The 20999-nt window shown below is 40.8% G+C and overlaps 3 protein-coding genes across 9 annotated transcripts; 2 read left to right on the plus strand and 1 right to left on the minus strand.

Annotated features, from left to right (window-relative positions):
* The first annotated feature begins 382 nt into the window (after window positions 1–382).
* Window positions 383–4671, plus strand: Lac (septate junction protein lachesin). 2 transcript variants are annotated; one of them, XM_077417337.1, is made up of 6 exons: window positions 384–718; window positions 921–1162; window positions 1257–1513; window positions 1606–2009; window positions 2340–2457; window positions 2637–4671. In XM_077417337.1, exons 1-6 carry the CDS (start codon window positions 676–678, stop codon window positions 2656–2658), a joined length of 1086 nt encoding a protein of 361 aa, XP_077273463.1. In that variant the 5' UTR covers window positions 384–675; the 3' UTR covers window positions 2659–4671. The 2 variants fall into 2 exon arrangements, with proteins under 2 accessions (XP_077273464.1, XP_077273463.1); XM_077417338.1 differs by lacking the exon at window positions 2340–2457 and having other exon boundaries at window positions 383–718.
* Window positions 3573–6908, minus strand: LOC143903609 (sorbitol dehydrogenase). The gene is made up of 5 exons (XM_077417339.1): window positions 6718–6908; window positions 6011–6268; window positions 5274–5511; window positions 5009–5187; window positions 3573–4922 (listed from the first exon to the last, which is right to left on the minus strand). The coding sequence occupies exons 1-5, from the start codon at window positions 6856–6858 to the stop codon at window positions 4719–4721; spliced, it is 1020 nt and encodes a 339-aa protein (XP_077273465.1). The 5' UTR covers window positions 6859–6908; the 3' UTR covers window positions 3573–4718.
* A 4650-nt stretch (window positions 6909–11558) lies between these two features.
* LOC143903607 (tyrosine-protein phosphatase non-receptor type 7) lies at window positions 11559–20128 on the plus strand. Of its 6 annotated transcripts, none has more exons than XM_077417336.1 (8): window positions 11559–11856; window positions 15181–15440; window positions 15498–15675; window positions 15885–16100; window positions 16190–16597; window positions 16749–17044; window positions 17164–17373; window positions 17476–20128. In XM_077417336.1, exons 3-8 carry the CDS (start codon window positions 15535–15537, stop codon window positions 17588–17590), a joined length of 1386 nt encoding a protein of 461 aa, XP_077273462.1. In that variant the 5' UTR covers window positions 11559–11856; window positions 15181–15440; window positions 15498–15534; the 3' UTR covers window positions 17591–20128. The 6 variants fall into 6 exon arrangements, with proteins under 6 accessions (XP_077273462.1, XP_077273460.1, XP_077273458.1 ...); XM_077417334.1 differs by having other exon boundaries at window positions 15181–15376; window positions 15484–15675; XM_077417332.1 differs by having other exon boundaries at window positions 11564–11856; window positions 15181–15376.
* The last annotated feature ends 871 nt before the right edge of the window (window positions 20129–20999 follow it).

The raw sequence follows: 20999 nt of genomic DNA on the forward strand, positions 1-20999 counted from the left end.
AACTATATATTAGTCAGACGTGAAATATTATATCGGACGTATCGAACGACAAAAACGTAGAATAAAAATATCGAGTCTCCGTTCCATTATTCTTTTGCACAAAACGTTTACTCGCGAGGTAGGTACCTTTTAACGCTTAACGGTACGTTGAACGAGGCTGTTCGAATGTTCAAATCAATCGCGAGAATGATCGAGTTGCGTCACGACGTTATGGAGATTCGTTGTAAAACGTTTTACCGACTAGTTAGGCGTTCGTGAATTATCAGTTGCACGTTTAAATCGCGTTAGGTAGATTGATAATCTCGGTGAAAATCCGACGTAGCGATGAATCAAGATTTCGTCTCGCACTTGACTAAAGACGTATAGCATCGTTCGCCATATTTACAACGCTTGGTGCGTCAACGGACAACAGACACCTCTGTACCGTCTGCAGATGCTTCGCGACTTTGCGCGCCCGTGCCCGCCGTACACGCCTATAGAGAACCAAGTTTTGTGTACGCGCGTTACGTTTCCCTCGTGCCGCGCTCTTCGTCGTTTCGCGATCTTCGAACGTTTGTTTCAACTTAACGAAGGAGGAAGGCGTCTATGCTCGAAAACGAGAGCGGCAAGCGCGTCGTAGGGAAAGGCTGAACGCTCCGGATTGAGACTCGAGTACCGTGCGTTGGGCGTGTCACGATGCGTGCTCGTCTAGCCTTAATATGCGCGTTTCTGCAAACGGGTAAGAACATTTGTCCAACGCAACGTTCGCACGCGCGTCACGTACGCGCGCGTTCCGCTGTGCGAGCGCCATATATTTTTTCCAACTGGACATCACGTCCCTTTTGTCGTTCGACGACGATGCGTGCCGTCCCGCGATGTAGCTTGACATTTCTCAGCCAGCGAGTGACAACGCATAGACCGTTGTACCGTTGCTGTTTCAGTTGCGGCTCAACGTACCCCGACAATATCTTACATATCGCAGGAACAAATTAAGGATATCGGGGAAACGGTAGAACTGCATTGCTCCGTTCAGTACGCGCAGGAGTATCCCGTCTTGTGGATAAAAGTTAATAGAGAAAACGTACACGAGCAAGTGGCACTTTCCACCGGCACTGCGTTGATAATCAGAGACAGTAGATTCGCCCTTAGGTATGATACAGCGTCCACCACTTATCAGTTACAGGTAAGCGTTCGTTGGAACGTTCCTCCATCGAGATACCTTCGTTGTTTAAGTTTAAAGCCGTAACGATATGGGATTGATACGTCTCACATTTTAGGTTAAAGACATACAAGAAACGGATGCCGGATACTATCAGTGTAGGATACAAATATCTGTAAATAATCTCATAAGCGCGGAAGTGGAATTACAAGTCCGTAGGCCACCGATCATTAGCGACAACTCGACCCAATCGCTGGTAGTTAGCGAGGGACAACCTGTCCTATTGGAATGCTACGCCAATGGCTATCCGCTGCCAAGAATATCGTGGCGTAGAGAAAACAACGCTATTTTGCCTACCGGGGGATCGATCTATCGGTACGACATTTAACGTAACGACCGTCGTCGTATTATTAACGATTTGCAGGCAAACAATATTTCATGTATTATGTACGCCGAAAACATTGCAGTGGCAACACGTTAAAAATATCTTTCATACGGAAAGAGGATCGCGGAACGTATTATTGCATCGCTGAGAATGGCGTTGGACGCGGTGCCAGACGTAACATTAACGTGGAGGTGGAATTCGCGCCGGTAATCACTGCTCCTAGGCCACGGCTCGGACAAGCTTTGCAATACGATATGGACTTGGAGTGTCACGTAGAAGCGTATCCTCCGCCAGCTATCATCTGGCTCAAAGACGACGTACAGTTGTCGAATAATCAGCATTACAGCATATCACATTTTGCAACCGCGGATGAATATACTGACACAACGATTCGAGTTATTACTATTGAAAAACGACAATATGGAGAATATGTGTGTCGTGCAGCCAACAAACTGGGTACTGCTGAAACGAAAGTTGAACTTTTCGGTAAGAGACGACAAAAAAAAAGACTCGTGTATTTCTGTGTATTGTATGTAGCTGTAGATAACGTTGGACGCTAGTTGGAACACGTAATTAGCGTGGAAACAAATTTTTTATCGCGATGTTGACTGTGCACGATAACAGTGAAATCATGCATCATTTTCATCGTGTTATCTCAGCTATGACGTTCAATCTTCAATTTATATCACGGTGTATCTCTCTATATCTTAGTCTACGTTATTATCTTTCGCGCCTTTGTTTTCTTTTCCTTAGCCAGCCGATTTTTCGTTTCGTAGCTAGCATGTATTAGATTTGTTCCCTCTTTTGTTTGCGCAGAAACCATTATCCCTGTTTGCCCGCCAGCTTGTGGTCAAGCTCATTATGGAACTGGCGTAGTTCCAGTTTCTTCCGGACCTTTGGTAGTTCTAGTTTTATTAATTACAATGATAATGAGGTAAGTCGTGTTTTATATATTTTCTTGCAATAATGATAGCTTAGATATCGATCGTAACATTTGATACATTCGTCGATCATATTGTTTGATTGTAGATCCATGTTCGATTGTAGGTCTCGCATTAGTTTCTATATATATATATTTTTTTTTATATACATAGATGTGTTTGATATTTACAGAAATTTCTACACCAAATATTAACTATCCGGGCCTTCAATGGGCAGCGGCAAGTCGATACGACTCCTTGAAATGGCTCTATGCAACCGTCAGCTTTATTGTTGTTGCAATAACGCTGTAAAACCAAAACCTAAACTGTAAGGGCCTCACGTACTGTTTTACTAACTTACTTTCTACATTTGTATCATGCAATTATTTTTATAGTTATTTACAAGCAGACCACGTTATCTCGTTAATGAAAAACACGCATATCGTGACACGTTGCGTCACCACAGTGCAATGAGTATTGTTATTTACACATTCGGCTATTTACGATACTCCCATTTTTAGAATTTTAGAACTTTTATATTTATATTTATATTGGATTTTTATATATTGGGATCTTTATATTCAATTTATATTTGTTTTCTTTTTAATCTTGACTGATCTTTTTTCCTTCACATGTTACGCGTAATAACGCCGCTAAATTTTTACATCGAACGTTTAACTTAATTTAAACGCGCGCAAGGGTGCAATCAGTATCATGATTAACGCAGGACGTTATAGAGAAGGAGGCGTGACACGATTCTTATAAAGAGTAACGCCCAAAATGGCCCTCAAATATTCCCTTTTTGAGCAAAAAATTTTGACGTAAGATACCGTTGAGAAGATTTTCAAAAGTAAATCATTATTTGTAAATAAACTATTACGACGCCTAGTTTCCGAGATATCGTGGATCAAAGTTCCACGGTCAAGTTGCCTACGTTGTCAATCGTAAACGTGTTTCTTTGAGTAAGGCGCTTCGAAAACATATGGCCCGAAGAGAACGTTTACGCCGTGCACTGCACGGCGAGAGAAGGTGTGTGTGCGCTAAATCGACGTCGATTTTCGAATACTACGTTGGGCGTATCCAAAGTTCGAACGTGCCTTTAATGGATCATAGTTGTGAAATAATCAACTTTTATTATTTTTTATTTTATTGAAAACGATTTATGATGATACAATAAAAGTATATTTGTAATCGGTAAAAAAAAAGTTTTGACGTGAATCTGATTTTTTTTCATATTTTTCATTTTTGCTCAAAAAGGGGATTAGGCATCACGCTGATATGGTACTTGTTGGCACATTTTAATTACTAGAAAAAGTACGTCATGTACTCTTACAAATAGAGGCACCAGCGATATACGAATGTTGGAAAGATACAAACTAACATTCCAGTACACATTTATGACGACACACACACACACACAATGTTATTTAACGCGGCGTATAAACAGCTTAAGAGAACTTCTTCGCTTCGATATAGATACAACTGACAGATGACGACGAAGTAAAAAATAATGCGGTTACAAAGCATATTACAATATTATCTATCTTACTTATATAGTTATTATAGTAGTTGCAAATCGACAATACAGATTTGTAGAATTATCTAGCTACCCCCGTTAACGAAAAAATTTGGAATGTCATGAACAAAGAAAACAATGTTGATGTTAGTGCCTTGTTCGTGATATAAAAAAAATGAACGTTATGTTAGAAGTAAACGTATAAATGTGCGCAATGTGGAAAGACACATAACGTGTACGTGCATAACGTGTACGTATGTTATATAACCCTTTATGCGTTTTATCAAGCATGTATTTCTACTTACTGCACATTTATATTCGCACGCTCTTTTAACAAGGCGTATCACATAGGTGTTATACAACCTGATAATAAGAGAAAGTAGGAAGCGAGGATCTTAATGAAAAGAATCTCAGCAAGTTTTTATATACTCTTTACAAGTTTCCAATTTTATACTTGCTAATATTGTACGTTGTATTTGAAACTCGACGCGCCATGATACTCGTAATATTTATAATAACTGTAGTATTTATACACGTTGTGAACACGTGTGTATTGTCAGATATACCATGGCTATATAATATCAATGGTAAAGTTTTATACAGGTATTCGTTTGTACTACGATATCGCATTTTATTACTTAAAACTCCATGCATTTACGTATTCAGCCAACGTTATGTATGGAACGAGCAATAAAATTTTATAAAAAGAAAATATTCCTTGTCTTTTTTTGTTACATATATACGTGCAAAAACTTTGTTTCAAAACTTGAAAACAGCCTTGCTTATGTCTCCCTTCTTCAATGCATCGAGAGCTTCTTTATATTGGGACAAAGAAAATATCTTGATTCCTAATTTATTGTAATCGAGATGTCTTTCAGACAACGCGTGCACCAAAGCTAATCCTTTAGGAAAACAGTAGGGATTTATAATCACGCCTATAATGCTCAACTCCTTTTTGTAAATCTGCACAATACGTATAAATTTTAGTAAGAGAATATCGAATATTTTATAACTCTCAACCACATATAACCAGAGTAGGACGTGTTTACCTGAAATGGTTCAATCGATAGTTTTGCTTTTGGATTAGCAACACCGAATACGCATAAACGACCACCGGGATTTAGCAAAGACATGGCCAATTCCATGGCTGGAGCACTGCCGCTGCAATCCACAGCCAAGTCAAAATCTTCTTTCAATTCCGTCGGACTTTTAACTTTATAATCGAGACCTATTTACATATATAAATATATTGCCATTAGAGAGAGAGAGAGAGAGAGAGCGCTTTGTAAAATTTTTCATTATTATTTATATTACCAAGATTAGAGGCAAGAATTTTTCGTTTTTGTTGCGGTTCACTGATAGTGACAGTTTTTCTGAGACCGTGCAAATGAAATAGAGAGGCCCACAATAAACCTATGATACCGGCGCCTATTACGAGAACCTTGCTTCCTATATTTACAGGATTGATTTTGTCCCAGCCGTGAGCCATGCATGACAACGGCTCACTAAGCACTGCGTGGCGCATTTCAATTTCATCCGGGATTAAGTATACCTATATCATAAATACCGATATTATTTATATCATGCGAGCGCGACGGATATCACAACGCGAGAATAGTTTAAGAGAAAATGGTAAAAATGGGGCGTTACGTGCGGCACAAAATATTTTAAAGAAATGTCTTATATTACGGACGAATACATCTCTTTGACCACGCTCGTGTAGAATCGACTTTTTCTCAATCGAGTAACAAAAATATCGAGTAACATCATTACTCATCGTACAACATTTCAATTTTTACATGTTTTTATATTCTTGAATTAAAATTATATTAAAATAAACTTTATTTGAAATTAATTACAATAGTCTTGTTATTTACTCGCGACTTTCTGAAATTTAATCCGCGAACACGTTTTTTGTTATTTTTTGTATCAAAAATTATTAATATATTTAGATATTTTTGCTAAAAAAAAAAAGAAAAAAAAAGAATCAACGTAATCGAAAAATCATACATCCAAAGCTTTCTTGGGCATTCTGTGTATGTGCCGCATACCTGTGTTTCTGGAACAACAGCGTGCGTAGCCCATCCACCGTCTCTAAAAATTCCTATAGTATTATTTATACCACCGTGGGTACAAAAATGATAATTCGCACTGTGACACGTATCGCATTTGTTGCATCCACTGTTGGGATCGACAGCGACACGTTGACCACGTTTATAACGAGTCACTTCTGATCCGAGTTCATCGATAGTACCTACAAACTCGTGTCCAAGAATCAGAGATCCATCTTCTTTACATGGAAAGCTTCCCTATACGAGACATGTGTTATTTTAAGAGATTAAAGAGTATACATGTATATCGACGTGTGTATATGTATACGCGTGTGTCAGATGATGTCACAATATAAGCACGCAACAAAGTTTTTCAACTTTTATCATGAATCACATTAGTTGAAATAAAAGTGTGATTATCAAACTGTACGGACATCAACAACATCTTCTATTACGTTTCAATATTTTTCCAAATAATTTCCGAGTACGTTAAATAATAAAGTCTATGATTCTTATACGTTTTGTCCAACTTGTAATAATAAAATATTTTTATATCATACGAATGAGCGATATCGCACATTTATTCGAAACAAAATGACGTATTTAAATCGTTATAAACGTTTACCAACAATTTAAAATACGTGTAATTTTTTACATTCTACACGTACGATAATAAAAGTGACATTATTTTTATAATGGTAACATACTTCCAAAACATGGAGATCCGTTCCACAAATTCCAGAATACGCGACTTTAATTCGAACCTCGTTTGCCGCTGGTTTAGGAAGAATATCCCGTTTTTTTAAATCAAGTGATTTGCTTGACAACGTGAAGCTCAAATATTCCATCGTGCACGTTCTATCCGCTTGAGTCGTCTTATTCGAGTACACTAAGAAATCCGGCCGTCATCATCCGATATTTATATAAGTTGACGACATTAAGTCGTAAACTTACACCTTTAACCGATAACACTAATGTCTTATCAAATGCCGAGTGCGTGCGCAAGACTGATACGTGTATAGAGTGCGTGTCGGCTTGTTGTCACCCAAAGGTCAGGGCACGTATATAAGTAGATTAAAGCATGCAAAAACAAGCGTGTTCAAGCGTAAGCGTATTTATGAAAACTTACAGCAACGTTGTAATCTTGCAAATCGCAGTGCAACGTTGCAGATATATTATGGAAACGTGGAAATAAAAACAAGATTGCAATATAATGTCGGCTTGTAGAGTATTAAAAACAAAATAGGATGCCATAATACTTTCTTCTCTATATATCGGATCTAATCTTTTGTTGAAAAAAAAAAAAATAATAATAAAAGTTTTCAAAAATTTAAATCTCAACTCGGATCTCAATCACTGATTTCAATCTCGCGGGATTGAGAAATGTCTAATAGAGAAGATGCAAGTCGTTCATCGGTAAGCTAATACGTTATTAATTTACGACCATGTACGTTATCTTGATTAGGCCGTTGGAATCTCTAAGAGAGTTCTTCAAAGTCTTTTAGGTGCGCGCATATCCATTAGTTATAACGAATATAATGGAGACACGCGTACAACGTTTCATGGTGATTGGTGAAAGATCGATCGCTTCACGTATGAGAGATATGTGATTCACGTAATCATCACTTTAAGCGGGAGCTCTTTTCTTTCACCTCGAGGTAATGACGATGCTGAAGCGGAAAATTCATTCATGCACGGCAGATCGACTCATCGTTGTGAACGAATGTCCTTCACGTCGTGAGAAATTTCGGGTCAACGGGACACGGAGCTGTGGATAACTGGTTGCACCGGGAAACCGGAAATGGGGTCGAGAATGACGTCATCTAGCCTCAACTCCGTTTATTCAACCCCCAGGGATAAACTAGGTTACTGGGACAAGCTACCCTCTCCCCCCTATGCTGATATTTTCGCGAAAAGAGATTTCTCATTCCAAAAAAATACGCTCTAACGTACGAACGACATGCATGCTTTTTAAACGATGCTACAAATGATGCAATCAACAAAAAGTGCTAATTATAAGTATCTCGATAATCCAATTTAAGATCGTAATAAATCTAGTGATTAACGCGAGTCTAACGTTTATCAACGTATCGCGCTCTTAAAATCAGGTTGCTCCAAAATCTTTGGTTAACGTGAAAATATTTAACATCGATGTTTGACATTAGCATGTTAAAAAAAATTTCGCTTTTTTAGTATATTTTCCAGACAAAAGTTATTCAAGAGGCAAAAATCTAATTTTAGCTCCGTCGCGTTTTCCTAACGATATGAGAAACGATCAAAGCTTTAACAACCCATCACAGATTGACATTTACACAAAGCAGTACGAGCAGAATAATTTAATACGAAACGCCAAGTACTCTCGTAAACCGTTGTGTCTTATTTTTACTTTTTTTTACGTCGAATGTCGAGCAAAAAAAATAACGCGAGCAGATATATTTGACGTTGAATCGTTCACGGTAGACATACAATACAAGATGATTTTTTTTTCATTTTTTTTTTTTTTTTATAGAACGTGTCCTGCCGCGTATTCACAAGTAGCCACGAATGGCACGTGCTTTGATTTCTGAACGAGCTGCAAGGTGAATGGACCGTTCAACGTCACAGCCTCAAAGTAGGTCGCCGTGGACGGCTCTGGGTCGCGTATCGCCTTGTCCCTTGTACTGCCGCCAGCAACGGCAGTACAGTTCATTGAAAAACCGGGACTCGATCAATATCTCCCCCGATAAGCACATTAATAGCAATGTGCGACATGGATGAATACCGACGTCTAGGCTCTTTGTGTAATACGCGTTCATCGACGCGGGTCGTCGGAGCTCGGTGCCCGGCGACTGCTCGTATCTGAGAGAGAAAAACGATCGAGAAAACATGGGATAGAAGAGGGAAAAAGAGGGGAAAAAAAGAAGACGAGACAAACGCATGAACGGAAAGCGGAAGCAGCCAAGTTGCTGCTCAATGGAAGAGCTGAATCCCTACGAGCGGATGCGCGAATGGGTAGGCAGCCCATTGAAGGTTACACGGGTATTCGCCGTGCGTATGCGCAGTTTTGACGTTTCTCTTTATCCAGCAAAAGGATATGGATACTCGCTTCGCGTGTCTGTTTTTCTTCGCTGCTCCACGCGAAGAAATCTCATCGCGCGAACGAAAAGAGAACTCTGCTATTATACAAATAATCTTATCATGAGAACTTCTGATTTCTGTTTTAATACAATATACGTGAATACCAGGATACCCCCAAAAAGATCAAAAGGTCTTCTTGCGCATTTTACAGCAATGTCAAAATACAAATACGTTTCGAATTATAAGCGATATTGTATTTGCTTTCTCGCAAACTGAACTTTAATCGAATAAATAACAGAACTTTTACTTTTTCATCAGTTTATTTATATCAAGCGGAGTTTACGAAGACAGTATAATGCTAATACAACGTGGAAAACTTTGATAAATGATAATCTTTTTCGATATTTTCGCCAAGGCACAACTGATTATATCAAAGAATATGTTGTTGAAAATTAATGCACGGAGAAGATATCTCATTTAATTTAGCCAAACATTGTTGCGATAGATTAACACAATACTACGATTAATACATAATGGAAAAAAAACGCGTGGAGTAGGGAAATAGGATGTTTTGTTAATGTTAAAAATACATTGGATACGTAAATCGAGACTTGCGTAAGCGTAAGTCTCCTTTTCGTTTATCTCGCGATTACATGTGTGTTTCGAGTTTTTTTTTTCCTTGAATCATCGTGATTATCTGCATGCTTAAACGAGACGTATATATGTATATATATATATATATATATATATATATATATATATATCGAAGACTTCTCTGTTTTCTGTAGCTTGGCTACCGGAAACCGGATATGACGTAGCTGTCTACGATCTTTCAACACCCTCTGTCCGTAAAAAAAAAACGGATTACGTTAAACGACGTCTATATGTATATAAAAGCGACACTTGGAAAATAGCGCTTTTCACGTCTTTGCTCGCGACGTTTTATTTCTCTCCGTTAAACAAGTTTTACATATACAGTAAATATATCTATAGAACTGATATATCTGTGTGGTATCTGATATGCATACAGACACGGCTATATGAAAAAATGTGATTTCTATAAGGAGTAAATCTCCGAGAATACTATCAAGGCCGAGCTCTCTGTCGTGTATCCCACCGGAAACGGATATGACGTGTTGGTCGATTAAAGTAATTAAAAAATTTCATTCTCGTGTGCAGTCATTGGATTTGATTAGATAAACTGTTACGAGAATAATCACGCTACTATTACTATATCACGAACATAAAAATATTGATACGTTGTATGTGTGGGTGTGTCAGTAGTAAAAATATTAAAAATAGAAAACGACGTAAGACTAACGTGAATTGACATTTGATAATTCTATCAATAAAACTATCAATAACTTTATTCTTACTAGAAAAGGATCAACTTCTGCTATCCTGCATATTCATTGTTACATCTGTGTGTCACGTGTGTAAGATTAATCATTATCATGTTCATGTATTAATTATCTAACGTGTAACGTTAGGTATACGTGGTCCACGTCTAATTATTTTCATTAATTGCAACGAAAAGTGTAGTGTAAGACTCTTGTTCCGACTCTCTCTCTCTCTCTCTCTCTCTCTCTCTCTCTCTCTCTCTTGTTGGCTTATTGGTGAAATTACGTATTTGTCAATCAACTGCACGTATGTTAAAATGTAATAAGATAAAAGATTGACAGAACGAGAGGGCGTAAAAGTTTGCTGCGTGCGTATCGATTGGGGACGCCGTTCGCCAACGAGACTAGCCTACCGTCTGTCTCCTTTCTTCACCCTCCCGAGTTACGAAGGCCGCGTTGTCTCCCTCCCTTTACACCCTCTCATCGACCTAGAAGAGTTCTCATTCAACGCTCCCTCCTCTTTGCTCTTACTTAACCTTGCCACCCTCTATCTCATTCTCTTTTTGTCTCCTCTTCTCTTTCGATTGCCGTTCGGCCGGTGGACGTATGAAGGAAAATAGAGATAACGAAAATATAACAAACACAGGCAGCAAGTGTGATAAATAACAGCAGGGAACATATTAAATATCGCTCGGCTTAAGCTCATAAAGCAGAGAATATATGTACACATGATGCATATAATATAATAAAAGCAAAAATTTAGACTCACGAGAATTCGACGATTGAACGAGTTAGAAGGAAAGGTGAATTAACGTTAGAACAGCGAACGGAGAATTTTGTCCTGTTTCCAAAGTTTTTTCACGACGTTCAATCGAAACATATATATTTTCATCGCAAAACTTTAACGTAGCATTTCGAACGAGCGAAATTAAATCAATGTTGCGCACGTCTGTAATTTTAACAATCTCGAAGAAACGTCGGCGGTTGTAGCGTTTAAAACTCTTGTCGGTGGATCGCGTATCCGTTCCGGAGCGCCGTTTATCAAGGGGTATATCGTTGGGTGCCGCGTGGTGGTACGTACGACGAGGGGCGAGGCCACGTACCGCTACAGAGGGAAGGGTGGCTCGGTGAATCGTATCCGTGTCACGAATGCGCGCGTCTGCTGCACTCCATCCCCTTGCCACCCCTTCGCGGTCAGCGCGAAAGAGGTGAATGCAGTTGGCCGTCATTTTGCAATCCGTTCAGACGCCATTCAGCGGCGCTCGACGCGAGTCCGTTCCGACGCAGTCGCGCACGTTATCCGCGAAGCTATACGTATCGTATTTTGTCATCCACCGCGATGTCGATGTGCGCAGGGTGATTGCCGTCGAACGAGACAATATCTTAACGAGACGTGACAGACCATCTCGAAAGGAGGAGAAAAGGACCTTCTCGCTCGCCCTCGGCAAGGTATACGCATGACCAACGCAAATGCGAGAGTATGCATGTGTGTTTCGACTATTGCTATTTAAAAGGGTTTCCGTACAAGTTTTGCGCGCAATATCATTATGCACTGATGGTTGTATGTCGAATATATCACATGTTTATGCGTCGCGGCTTTTCAAAGAAAATTATCGGTTTTCTCGCAAAAGTCAAACGCGACGCGTGTATCGAGAATAAAAGTAATTGTAAAAGCTTCACTCTATGCGTGAAAACATCTAATTGTTAATAATAATCGCAAACGGCAAGACTCAACATTGGATCGAGTACGCGACGACGCACGTGTACGTTAATGCGAAATATATATCCGTATCGAGTTTACAATCATTAAGTACATCATAATGCGCGCATTGCAGTTATTAGACTTATATCCGTTAGTAATACATACATGTTGCGACTTTACGAGAGACTATATTTTTACGTTCGTGTATCTACATCAAATAAAATGATTAATTTAATGATTCCTATATATCACGACAAGATTACATACTCCGATTACAAACTCTGAAATCAGAATCGACTCGATGGCATGTATTCTTTTCGTACCTAATTGCGCGTAAAACATAGCTGTTTATCGAATCAAAAAGACGCTATTTTTTATCAAGAACAAATCAAACTATATCTTTTATACACGATTATTTTATGTTAACGACATATATCGACTTATTATTGTTAGCGCGATGAAAACGTGTTGTGTTCGGAAAATTTTATTATTTAATCGTTAAGAAAAATAATAAAAAAAAAAAAAACAATCAACGTATACGTGTCCACAAGCATTCGAGTTTCCTTCCTTCGACCACGCGTCGTAACGCAATTTTACGCAAGTGCGTATATATCCCCGCGGGTGCGTGCGCCCTACGAAAACTCGTAAGCTTCCTGTGGAAGGATGAATGGGGATCAACGCAGTCGGCAGCGCGAGGGCTGCTCTGTGACATTCGTGCGAGCTTGTTCGTCGCGCTTATGGGAGTACGTTGCCGTATACTAGATTTTTTAATTCTCGTGTTTATAGAAAGTACTTTTTTCAGTCTTCGTCACAATATGACGCGCAAACGCGTGAGCTTCAGGCAGTGCGCGAGATTTTTCTCGTTTTTCTGGTCGGATTTACTAAATCCGGTATAGAGATATTTCAATCGTTTTTAATTTTTCGACAAGTTATAAGATGTATTATTCTCTTTCATCTCGAAACGACGAAGCGGTTTATTTACGTTAGTGTGAAATCGAGGCACGTCAAGTCAAGAACCGTTGTTAGTTCCGGAGTGCTTATTGATTTTTTTAGCTACTACAGCAATGATCAATGACGCGTGCCGTTATCGTACTATAGTCGGTAAGTAAAAAGTGTCAAGTTTCGTCGTTTGTCTGTAAAAAAAGAATCGTCGAAATAATATCAACGTAGAACGTATATTAATTTGTTACTTATAATTTAATCGCGTCACGAACGTGAGTTAAAGAGACATCAAAGAGGGATATAACTACAAAAATATATAAAACGCAAATAATGCAGATTTCCAGAGGAATGAATGTGATCTTGAGCAAAAGCGTAAACGGCAAATATGGACATCCGGTTTCGTGAATCATCACTTACATTCTTGAGAAACACGTACGTAAAAAGTTTGGAAATATATTCGAGAATGTTTTGCTATCCTTGAACGTAATGACGAAACTGCTATAATATTTGAGTTTTAATTAACAATAAATCTTAGATAATGAAAAGTAAGAGAATACGTGGTGATTTCAGAAAGAATTTTTCAAGTAATAAAAGATATTTAAAATTTTAATTGCTTCGCAAGTACGACCGTGAACCGATGCGAGGATGCTATTTTATTACACGGTACGTTCTCGTTACGCGAACCACGTCGAATGTTCGAAAATCTTAAGCAATATGTATCTCATCGGACGTTGCTCTCATTTTGATTTTTTACATTCTACGTCGTCCTAAAACTAGTTGTCAAAAGAGAAATGAAAGAAAGAAAACAATCTTGGTTTAAAGTTAAATCTTTTTGAGCAACCGTTTTGGATACGCGCGCGGAGAGATTAAAATGGATCGCTCACGATATATTGCGACAAGTATGAAAAGGAATGGTATGTGAGATTCATTGAACGCGACGACACGTCGTAGGGCACGGGATAACGCGATCCGCTTTTCGTTTCTTTCCGCGATGCGGGGTGGTGTACGTAGAGGGCTTTGTTGCTCCTCCAAATCAACTCGTCGGAGAAGAAGCAACGTCTACTCGAGCATCGGATAAACGTAAAACTCGTTTCCGAATGTGACATTATATACCGTCATTACGCGCACGTGCTCCGCTTTCATTCACGCCAACTCCCACTCCGGTGAATAACACGGTACGAAGCGTTTACCGTCACGTCGCGGTTGGTCGGTGCCAACGGGCCGACGAGACCGTCGCCGTTCCTATTGGCCGTCGCTTACTCCCGACGTACTATACGAGAGAGAACGAGAGGAATGCGAAACGATCGTGAAGCACTATGAATAGAACCGAAGCTCCGCGGGTCAAGGCATATATGAAACGGTGCGTCTCTCGGGTAGTTCCGACAAGGAGTTTGCCTGGTTTCGACACCGTCTCGCACGATGGCCGTATCGCCGTACACACGACCCTCGTTCTCGGAGCATCGTGCCCGTACGTCACATGTCAATCGTACGCTGCTCACACTATTGTCCTATGTGCTACTGACAAAAGGTATCGATCAAACATCGGTGTGAAAACTACGTCTTGTCTTTCGTTCGCTCACCCGCTCGCTCATTCATTCGCAAACACCGTGCATATCCGCTCGCTCGTATTACGTCAACGAGAAAACAGGATGTGATTTATTCACGACGCTCCGACTTCGGAACAGTGTGCGTGTCACCCGTATATACGCGTATTGCGCGTCATGGCTGACTAATGACAAATGGATGATTTTACATCTGTTTCGTGTCCCTATCCCCATTTCCCATCCGTTGCATCTGTCTCCAGTGTCTCTCTGCTTTCACATTTCACGATTCTCTTTTTATGCTCGTTCACGCGTTAGACTTAACGACGTCGTTTCACTTTTCGTTAACGCAACGCGGAATAAAAACTTTTCTCTTTCATTCTACGTTACCTCTTAGTCGAACGTGCGTTGTGTTTGTCGCGACTAAAGTCATTATACGTTAAAAATGACAAAATATAATAAAATATGTACTATGAGCAACGTTTGTAAACAATATATACTTCATTCATAATATCGCAAAGCTTCTCTATAGTTACGTTACGGCCTGTGCGTGCACGTTTAGTTTATGCAATATTATTTTTATCGTAGATGGTACAAGTGTTTCCTTGACTCATCGTCATGCAAATGATATTACGTATTACGATGCAACACGCAGCCATAGCGATAATATAAATCCTCTGGAAAAGTTTTATCCACGCACCGAACAAAAGTGGCATAAGGATACACTAGTGCCACGCTCCTTCGCGCCCTCGTCGAAGGGAATGCCTACGAGATCCCATCACAGGTAACGCGCTTACGCGTTGTGCAAAAAATCACAATACCATCAGCTGTAACGTCGATATCCCGCGGTACGGTTTCACGAAATATTAAGATTTATTCTTTGTCTCAAAGTATTTTTGATACAGAATCCGGCAGTCCGTGACAGGACTGGACGATGCTGGAATGGATCTCCAAGTGGCCCAACTCAGTAGTCAGACAGACGAGGAAGTACATTCCAGGACGACTTTATCATGGCTAGATTGGCCGTTGCCTTACTTCGTAGCGCTTTGTGCAATCGCTGGCACTATTCTTTTCACCGTCCTAGTAAGCATCACATTTCTTTACGATATAGAAATAATAGAAAACTCATTCCCTTCTTTTTTCTAAAAACAAGTGACTATTTTAAAAGCTTTATAGATTTATGTGATCGATCCACGTGATTTGATACGTAACACATATATCATCAAATAATTTACTCGCATGTATATAACGCTGTATGACAGGATTGTATAATGCGAAGCACTTTCCAACAGATCTTGTTATGGCTACGAAAACAAATGTCGCGTGAAAAAGATAACGAAGATGGCGCGCGGCACGGTCTGGTCGAGGAAGGTGCCCGTTGTCAGCCAGACGAATCAACTAAAGATACAAAAGACGCTGTGGAAGCTAAATGGGTTCGCGAAGCATTCGCCAAGCACGCTGCACCCAAGTATCCGGTACGACCAGTTCCTCAGACCTCTTTACCCGAGGTAAGAGAATCTACCGACGCGACGCGTAGATCTGTAATAGCAAATATTAAATTATCGTATTGGAAACAATCTTCGTATTACGTTACAAGTCTTTGGCAACGCCCGAACGTAAACCGGAAGCGGCGCGACGTATAAAAGCAAAGGGATTGTTGGAGAGACGCGGTTCGAGCACAAGTTTAACCATAGACGTGGCACCAGCTCCCGAAAGTCCGCCACCGATGGTTACTCCTACCCGAGAATGTACAACGGAAGAGTTTTTGCTAAGTGCGGGAAATGTATTGTCGAGAGCACAATTGAAAAAGATTGTCCAAGGTACGGGAACGTTGCACAAAGAATTTTGGGAGGTGCCGCTAAATCTACCGGAGAAGGTGGACATTTGTGGCTCGGGAGTGAAGAATCGATACAGCTCTGTTTTACCCAATCTACAAACCAGAGTGGTTCTACCAGGTTGCTCCGACGATCCGCTAGCCGGTTACATAAACGCCAACTACATCCGAGTACGTAAATAGTAATTTTGTGTGTAACGGTAAGAACGATGCCTGGAAAACTTGGATATACATAGGCGGTAGGCGGTAGGCGGTAGGAAGGCACCGCTTTTATTATCAAGTTGCACGACGTATAAGCTACAACGGAAAACGATGGTTACAGGGATACGACGGCGAAAGTGCTAGATACATCGCGACGCAGGGACCGTTAGCTAACACGACGGCAGATTTCTGGGAAATGATCTGGGCAGAAAAAGTTCCCGCGATCGTCATGATAACCAGACTGTACGAAGCGTCCAAACCAAAATGCGAGGCGTATTTTCCGTTTGACGCGAATACGCGCGTACAAGCTGGATCTTTTACAATTATCGTTAACTACGTCGATACGAGAAACGGATATACCGTCAGAACCATGGAGATCCGGCACGAAAGAGAGAGAAGACATTTGCAGCACTATTGGTACGTACCGTGCTCGTTCGTTTGTCTTCGAGAACTCGATCTTTATTTATACATTTGCTAAATATATATAATAATGTACCAACGTTGCGTATATATTGACGTGTGAAATAAATCAATAGGTATGATTCATGGCCGGACCACGCCGTACCTCAAACTGCGGATGCGCTCGTTAGTATGGCCGCGGAGGTAAACGCTTTACCAAGACCAGTGGTCGTCCACTGCAGCGCAGGTATAGGACGAACTGGCTGTTTTATAGCGATAGGAATAGGAATGCGTCAACTTCTGAGAGACGGAACGGTCGACGTACTGGGCATTTTGTGCCAGATGAGGTAAGGCTGAACAATAAGCTCGAAATATCGCGCGCACGCTTACATATAGAGATCTCGTTGTCAGGAATATACAAAATACACAAGTACTTTTTAATATTTTAGATACGATAGAGGAGGAATGGTACAAACGGCTGAACAATATGAATTTATTCACAGAGCACTTAATCTTTTCGAGCAAACGCTAGACAGCAAACCGTCAACTTCGAGCGCGCGATAATGGACGTACCGCCGCTACTATAGGACGTTCTTTCGCTTATTCTTTCGGGAAACGAGGCTTTATTCGTGCCTAAGAGAATGTCACTTCGCACAGGGCTATATATGCTTACCGCGAAAGAAAAAGAAAAAGAAAAAGAAAAAGAAACAACGTTCCAACGACGCTCAATGTTAGCCTGTGAACCGCGACGCTCTCTCATCTTTATCTCAATATTCCAACGAGTTAAAACTCGTTTAATAAGCTGCCATTTTCTACTGCCATGACAAATCCATTGACACGGCGTGATATCACGCACAGAGCTCAAGAGGTAAAAAAAAAGGGTTCACCGTCGGAGTGCATTTTCTAAGCAGGTGCTTTTTAAAAACTGAGGTATCATAAATAGCTTGACGAAAAGAGTATTTATGTTTATATAATAACGCGCGATATACGAATCGTGCGGCACGTACGCTTAAAAACCAAGATTATATATTACGTTATTAAAGTTACAACGTAGAAATACCGCTCTAAACACGGCGCGACGGTATTCGCGCGTCGTCGCATAAAATTTATATCTAAAGATCCGATACTAAACTTGGGATTTACGTATCTACACATTCCTCGTGCGTTGTTAGGGAATAAATAGTTGTCAAAAGTTCCAATAAAATTTTAAATATACAAAAATGTGTAGAAAAACGGTTTCGCGACTATGCTACGGTAACCGATACTACGACGATATTCTTCACTATTCGCGACGCCGCACGATGGAGTAGACACATCGACACATGACATTTACTAAACTGTTCCCCAACGTGTGCGTAAGAGCTAAAGTTAAGCGCGCGTAATTACTTTAACGATATATAACGTTAAATGTGAGCTAAATGTGAACGTATATGTGCGTGTGTGTGTATATACATTCGCGCGCGCGAAAATTTGTTAAAACACGTACTACGTTATGGGACCCAAAGCGACTAGGTCGTGTCTTATATTTTTAGTGTTCCTCGTTAATTTTAAAATACGTTAACCCTTTATGCGTCGTTGCTCTTATCTGACCGACTACGCGTAAGACTGAACACGGATAGTACAATATGATTTAGAAGCAAAAGAGGACACGGGCTTGATAAAAAAATCCGAACAAAGAGTCACGTTGACAGAGTACGACGAGCCGAATGCAACGTTGTTATAGCGAATATGTAAGTACTTGTACACGACGTATCCACACACACACGAGCAACAGCCCAATAATATTCTTACGTATATCGACGCATGTTGCTCGAAAATGTACACGAGCATATTTGCGCTCTCCAACACGTTTACTCGTTTATTTCGCAACGTGAGACTGATTTAATATAACACGTACTTCGCGAGTACGTTAACTCAATAATAAAAGATCTTTAGCAGTTAGAGAAGTAAAGTCATCGTTATATTCTAGAGAGAAAAAGTATATTATATTATATAAAAAAACTAACGTTGTAACCATACGCCTTGTATCGTTGTCTTATGTAAAAAAATGGATCTGTTTTATTTATCTTGTATCTATGTATCTCACACATCGATGAACTAATATTGTATATATAAAGAAAGAACTTGAATGTTATACCGTATACGATATATCAGCCAATAGTTACGTAAAAATGAGAAACGTAACGTTAAAACTTTGAAACGGTCTTCGCGTAATAATATATTTTAAGTGAGACGTAATATTTAACCGCGAATGTATTTATCGATTTTAACGCGCGAATGAGTTAACAGAGAGAACGTCGACGCGCGACACACTTGAGTTTGACGTACCTATTACCGCGACGTTGCATGACAATAAATATACGTATTACAGCGTTATATAACGTTTTGTTGAATGATTTTAAATGCAACGGATCTTTCTCGGCTGCTAATACTTTTTTAGACTATTTAATAGATAGTGGAGTAAAGTGATACGCGCGCGCGCGCGCGCGACATATACGCATATATAAAGTTCTCGATAGTCACGTCAGACGGTCGTTCGAACACGGCCGAACGTCGTGGCGTATGCGTGTATTACATGTATTTTGTCAATTTTGTGAGGCGTTACCGACTATAACTAATTTTTCATCCAGTTTCATCGTCTCGTCTCTGAACTTGAGTCTGGATAAATGAAAATCTAAACGCGGTACGGAGATGAGTATATATCTGGTTTTTGCGCGCACACAAACACATAGTGCGGTTTCACACGTGCGCGCAAGTAAAAAAAAATGAACGCCTTCGATATATACTTACATCCGCATACGTCGCGCGCTTATCGCTTCGTTTTCGTTCGGTACGCATTGCGTTAACGGCCTCGCGAAAAACGTATGTATATTTATTATGTATAAGCGCGCATAGAGTATACAAGATGTGGGTGTGCGTACTACGTGTACATAGATTGTACAAAGAGAGAGAGAGAGAGAGAGAGAGAAGAATGATGTATTTAAGAGAGTACGCATCGTTTTTAAGGAGACAAAGTATATTATTTATGAACGCGCCAAAAGTCGCAAGGGATTTGGCATAAATGTAATAGGCACGGATAATAAACGATAACGATAATAAAAGTTTCGTGTCTCGTCGTACTCATCGATAGAAAGTTCTCGAAGCAGCCACCCGCGGATCCAGATCGACACCCTCGTCCGAGGTCCGAGCACTGCCGAAGCGTCGGCGCCGCGCGCCGTGGAGCGTGGAGTTTCGTCGTTCGTCCCGCAGCCGTCGGCGGTCGGCGGTCGGCGTCGTGGCCATCTTACTCCGTTCGTCTCGCGCATCTCACCGCTGACCGCTCACACAGACAGACCGGGACTCTTGTCGCGCACGCTTCGTTCGTCCGTTCGCCGAAATCCCGGACCCGGTGACACCGTGACGCGTCGCGCGTGAAATCCCGAAATGACCGCGCAACGCCGACGGTGACGCTCCGCCGCGCGGGCGACCATTCAAACGAGACTAAACCCGATCGCGTGACCGAGCGCTGCCGAGCTAAGCCGAGCGCCGAACGCGTCGCGCGACCAGGACCAGGGCCCCAGGGCCGTGGCCGTGTTTACCTCACAGTCTCACTGTCTCACAGCACGTATGTAAACTGGAGTTGTAGACGCGCGGACAATGTTTATCCGTAAGCGACTCGCGACTCGGGGACGTTCGACAAACAACGTTTTATATCTCCGTTGAAAGATCGCGACTTCCTCTATTCCTCTCCACGTTCCGAGCGACCGAGTCTCGAGCCGTCGCGCGTCGAAAGCCGAAACGGCCAAAATAGTCCGTTTCGTAAAAAAGTTGGTTCCGCCTCGCTTTTCGTTTCGTCCCACTGTCTCGCTCCTCACTCTTGTTCTCGGCGAGCCGGCGCGGCGAGACGATTCTTGGAAGTTGGAAGGTAAACAAACGCGTATAAGTATACGTGCTTGCGAAGGAATGCGAACCACGGTCGATCGGCTCGAGCGTA

Source organism: Temnothorax americanus, unplaced genomic scaffold (assembly GCF_048541705.1).
Source record: "Temnothorax americanus isolate GAGA-0224 unplaced genomic scaffold, ASM4854170v1 Scaffold49, whole genome shotgun sequence".
Lineage (NCBI taxonomy): Eukaryota > Metazoa > Arthropoda > Insecta > Hymenoptera > Formicidae > Temnothorax > Temnothorax americanus.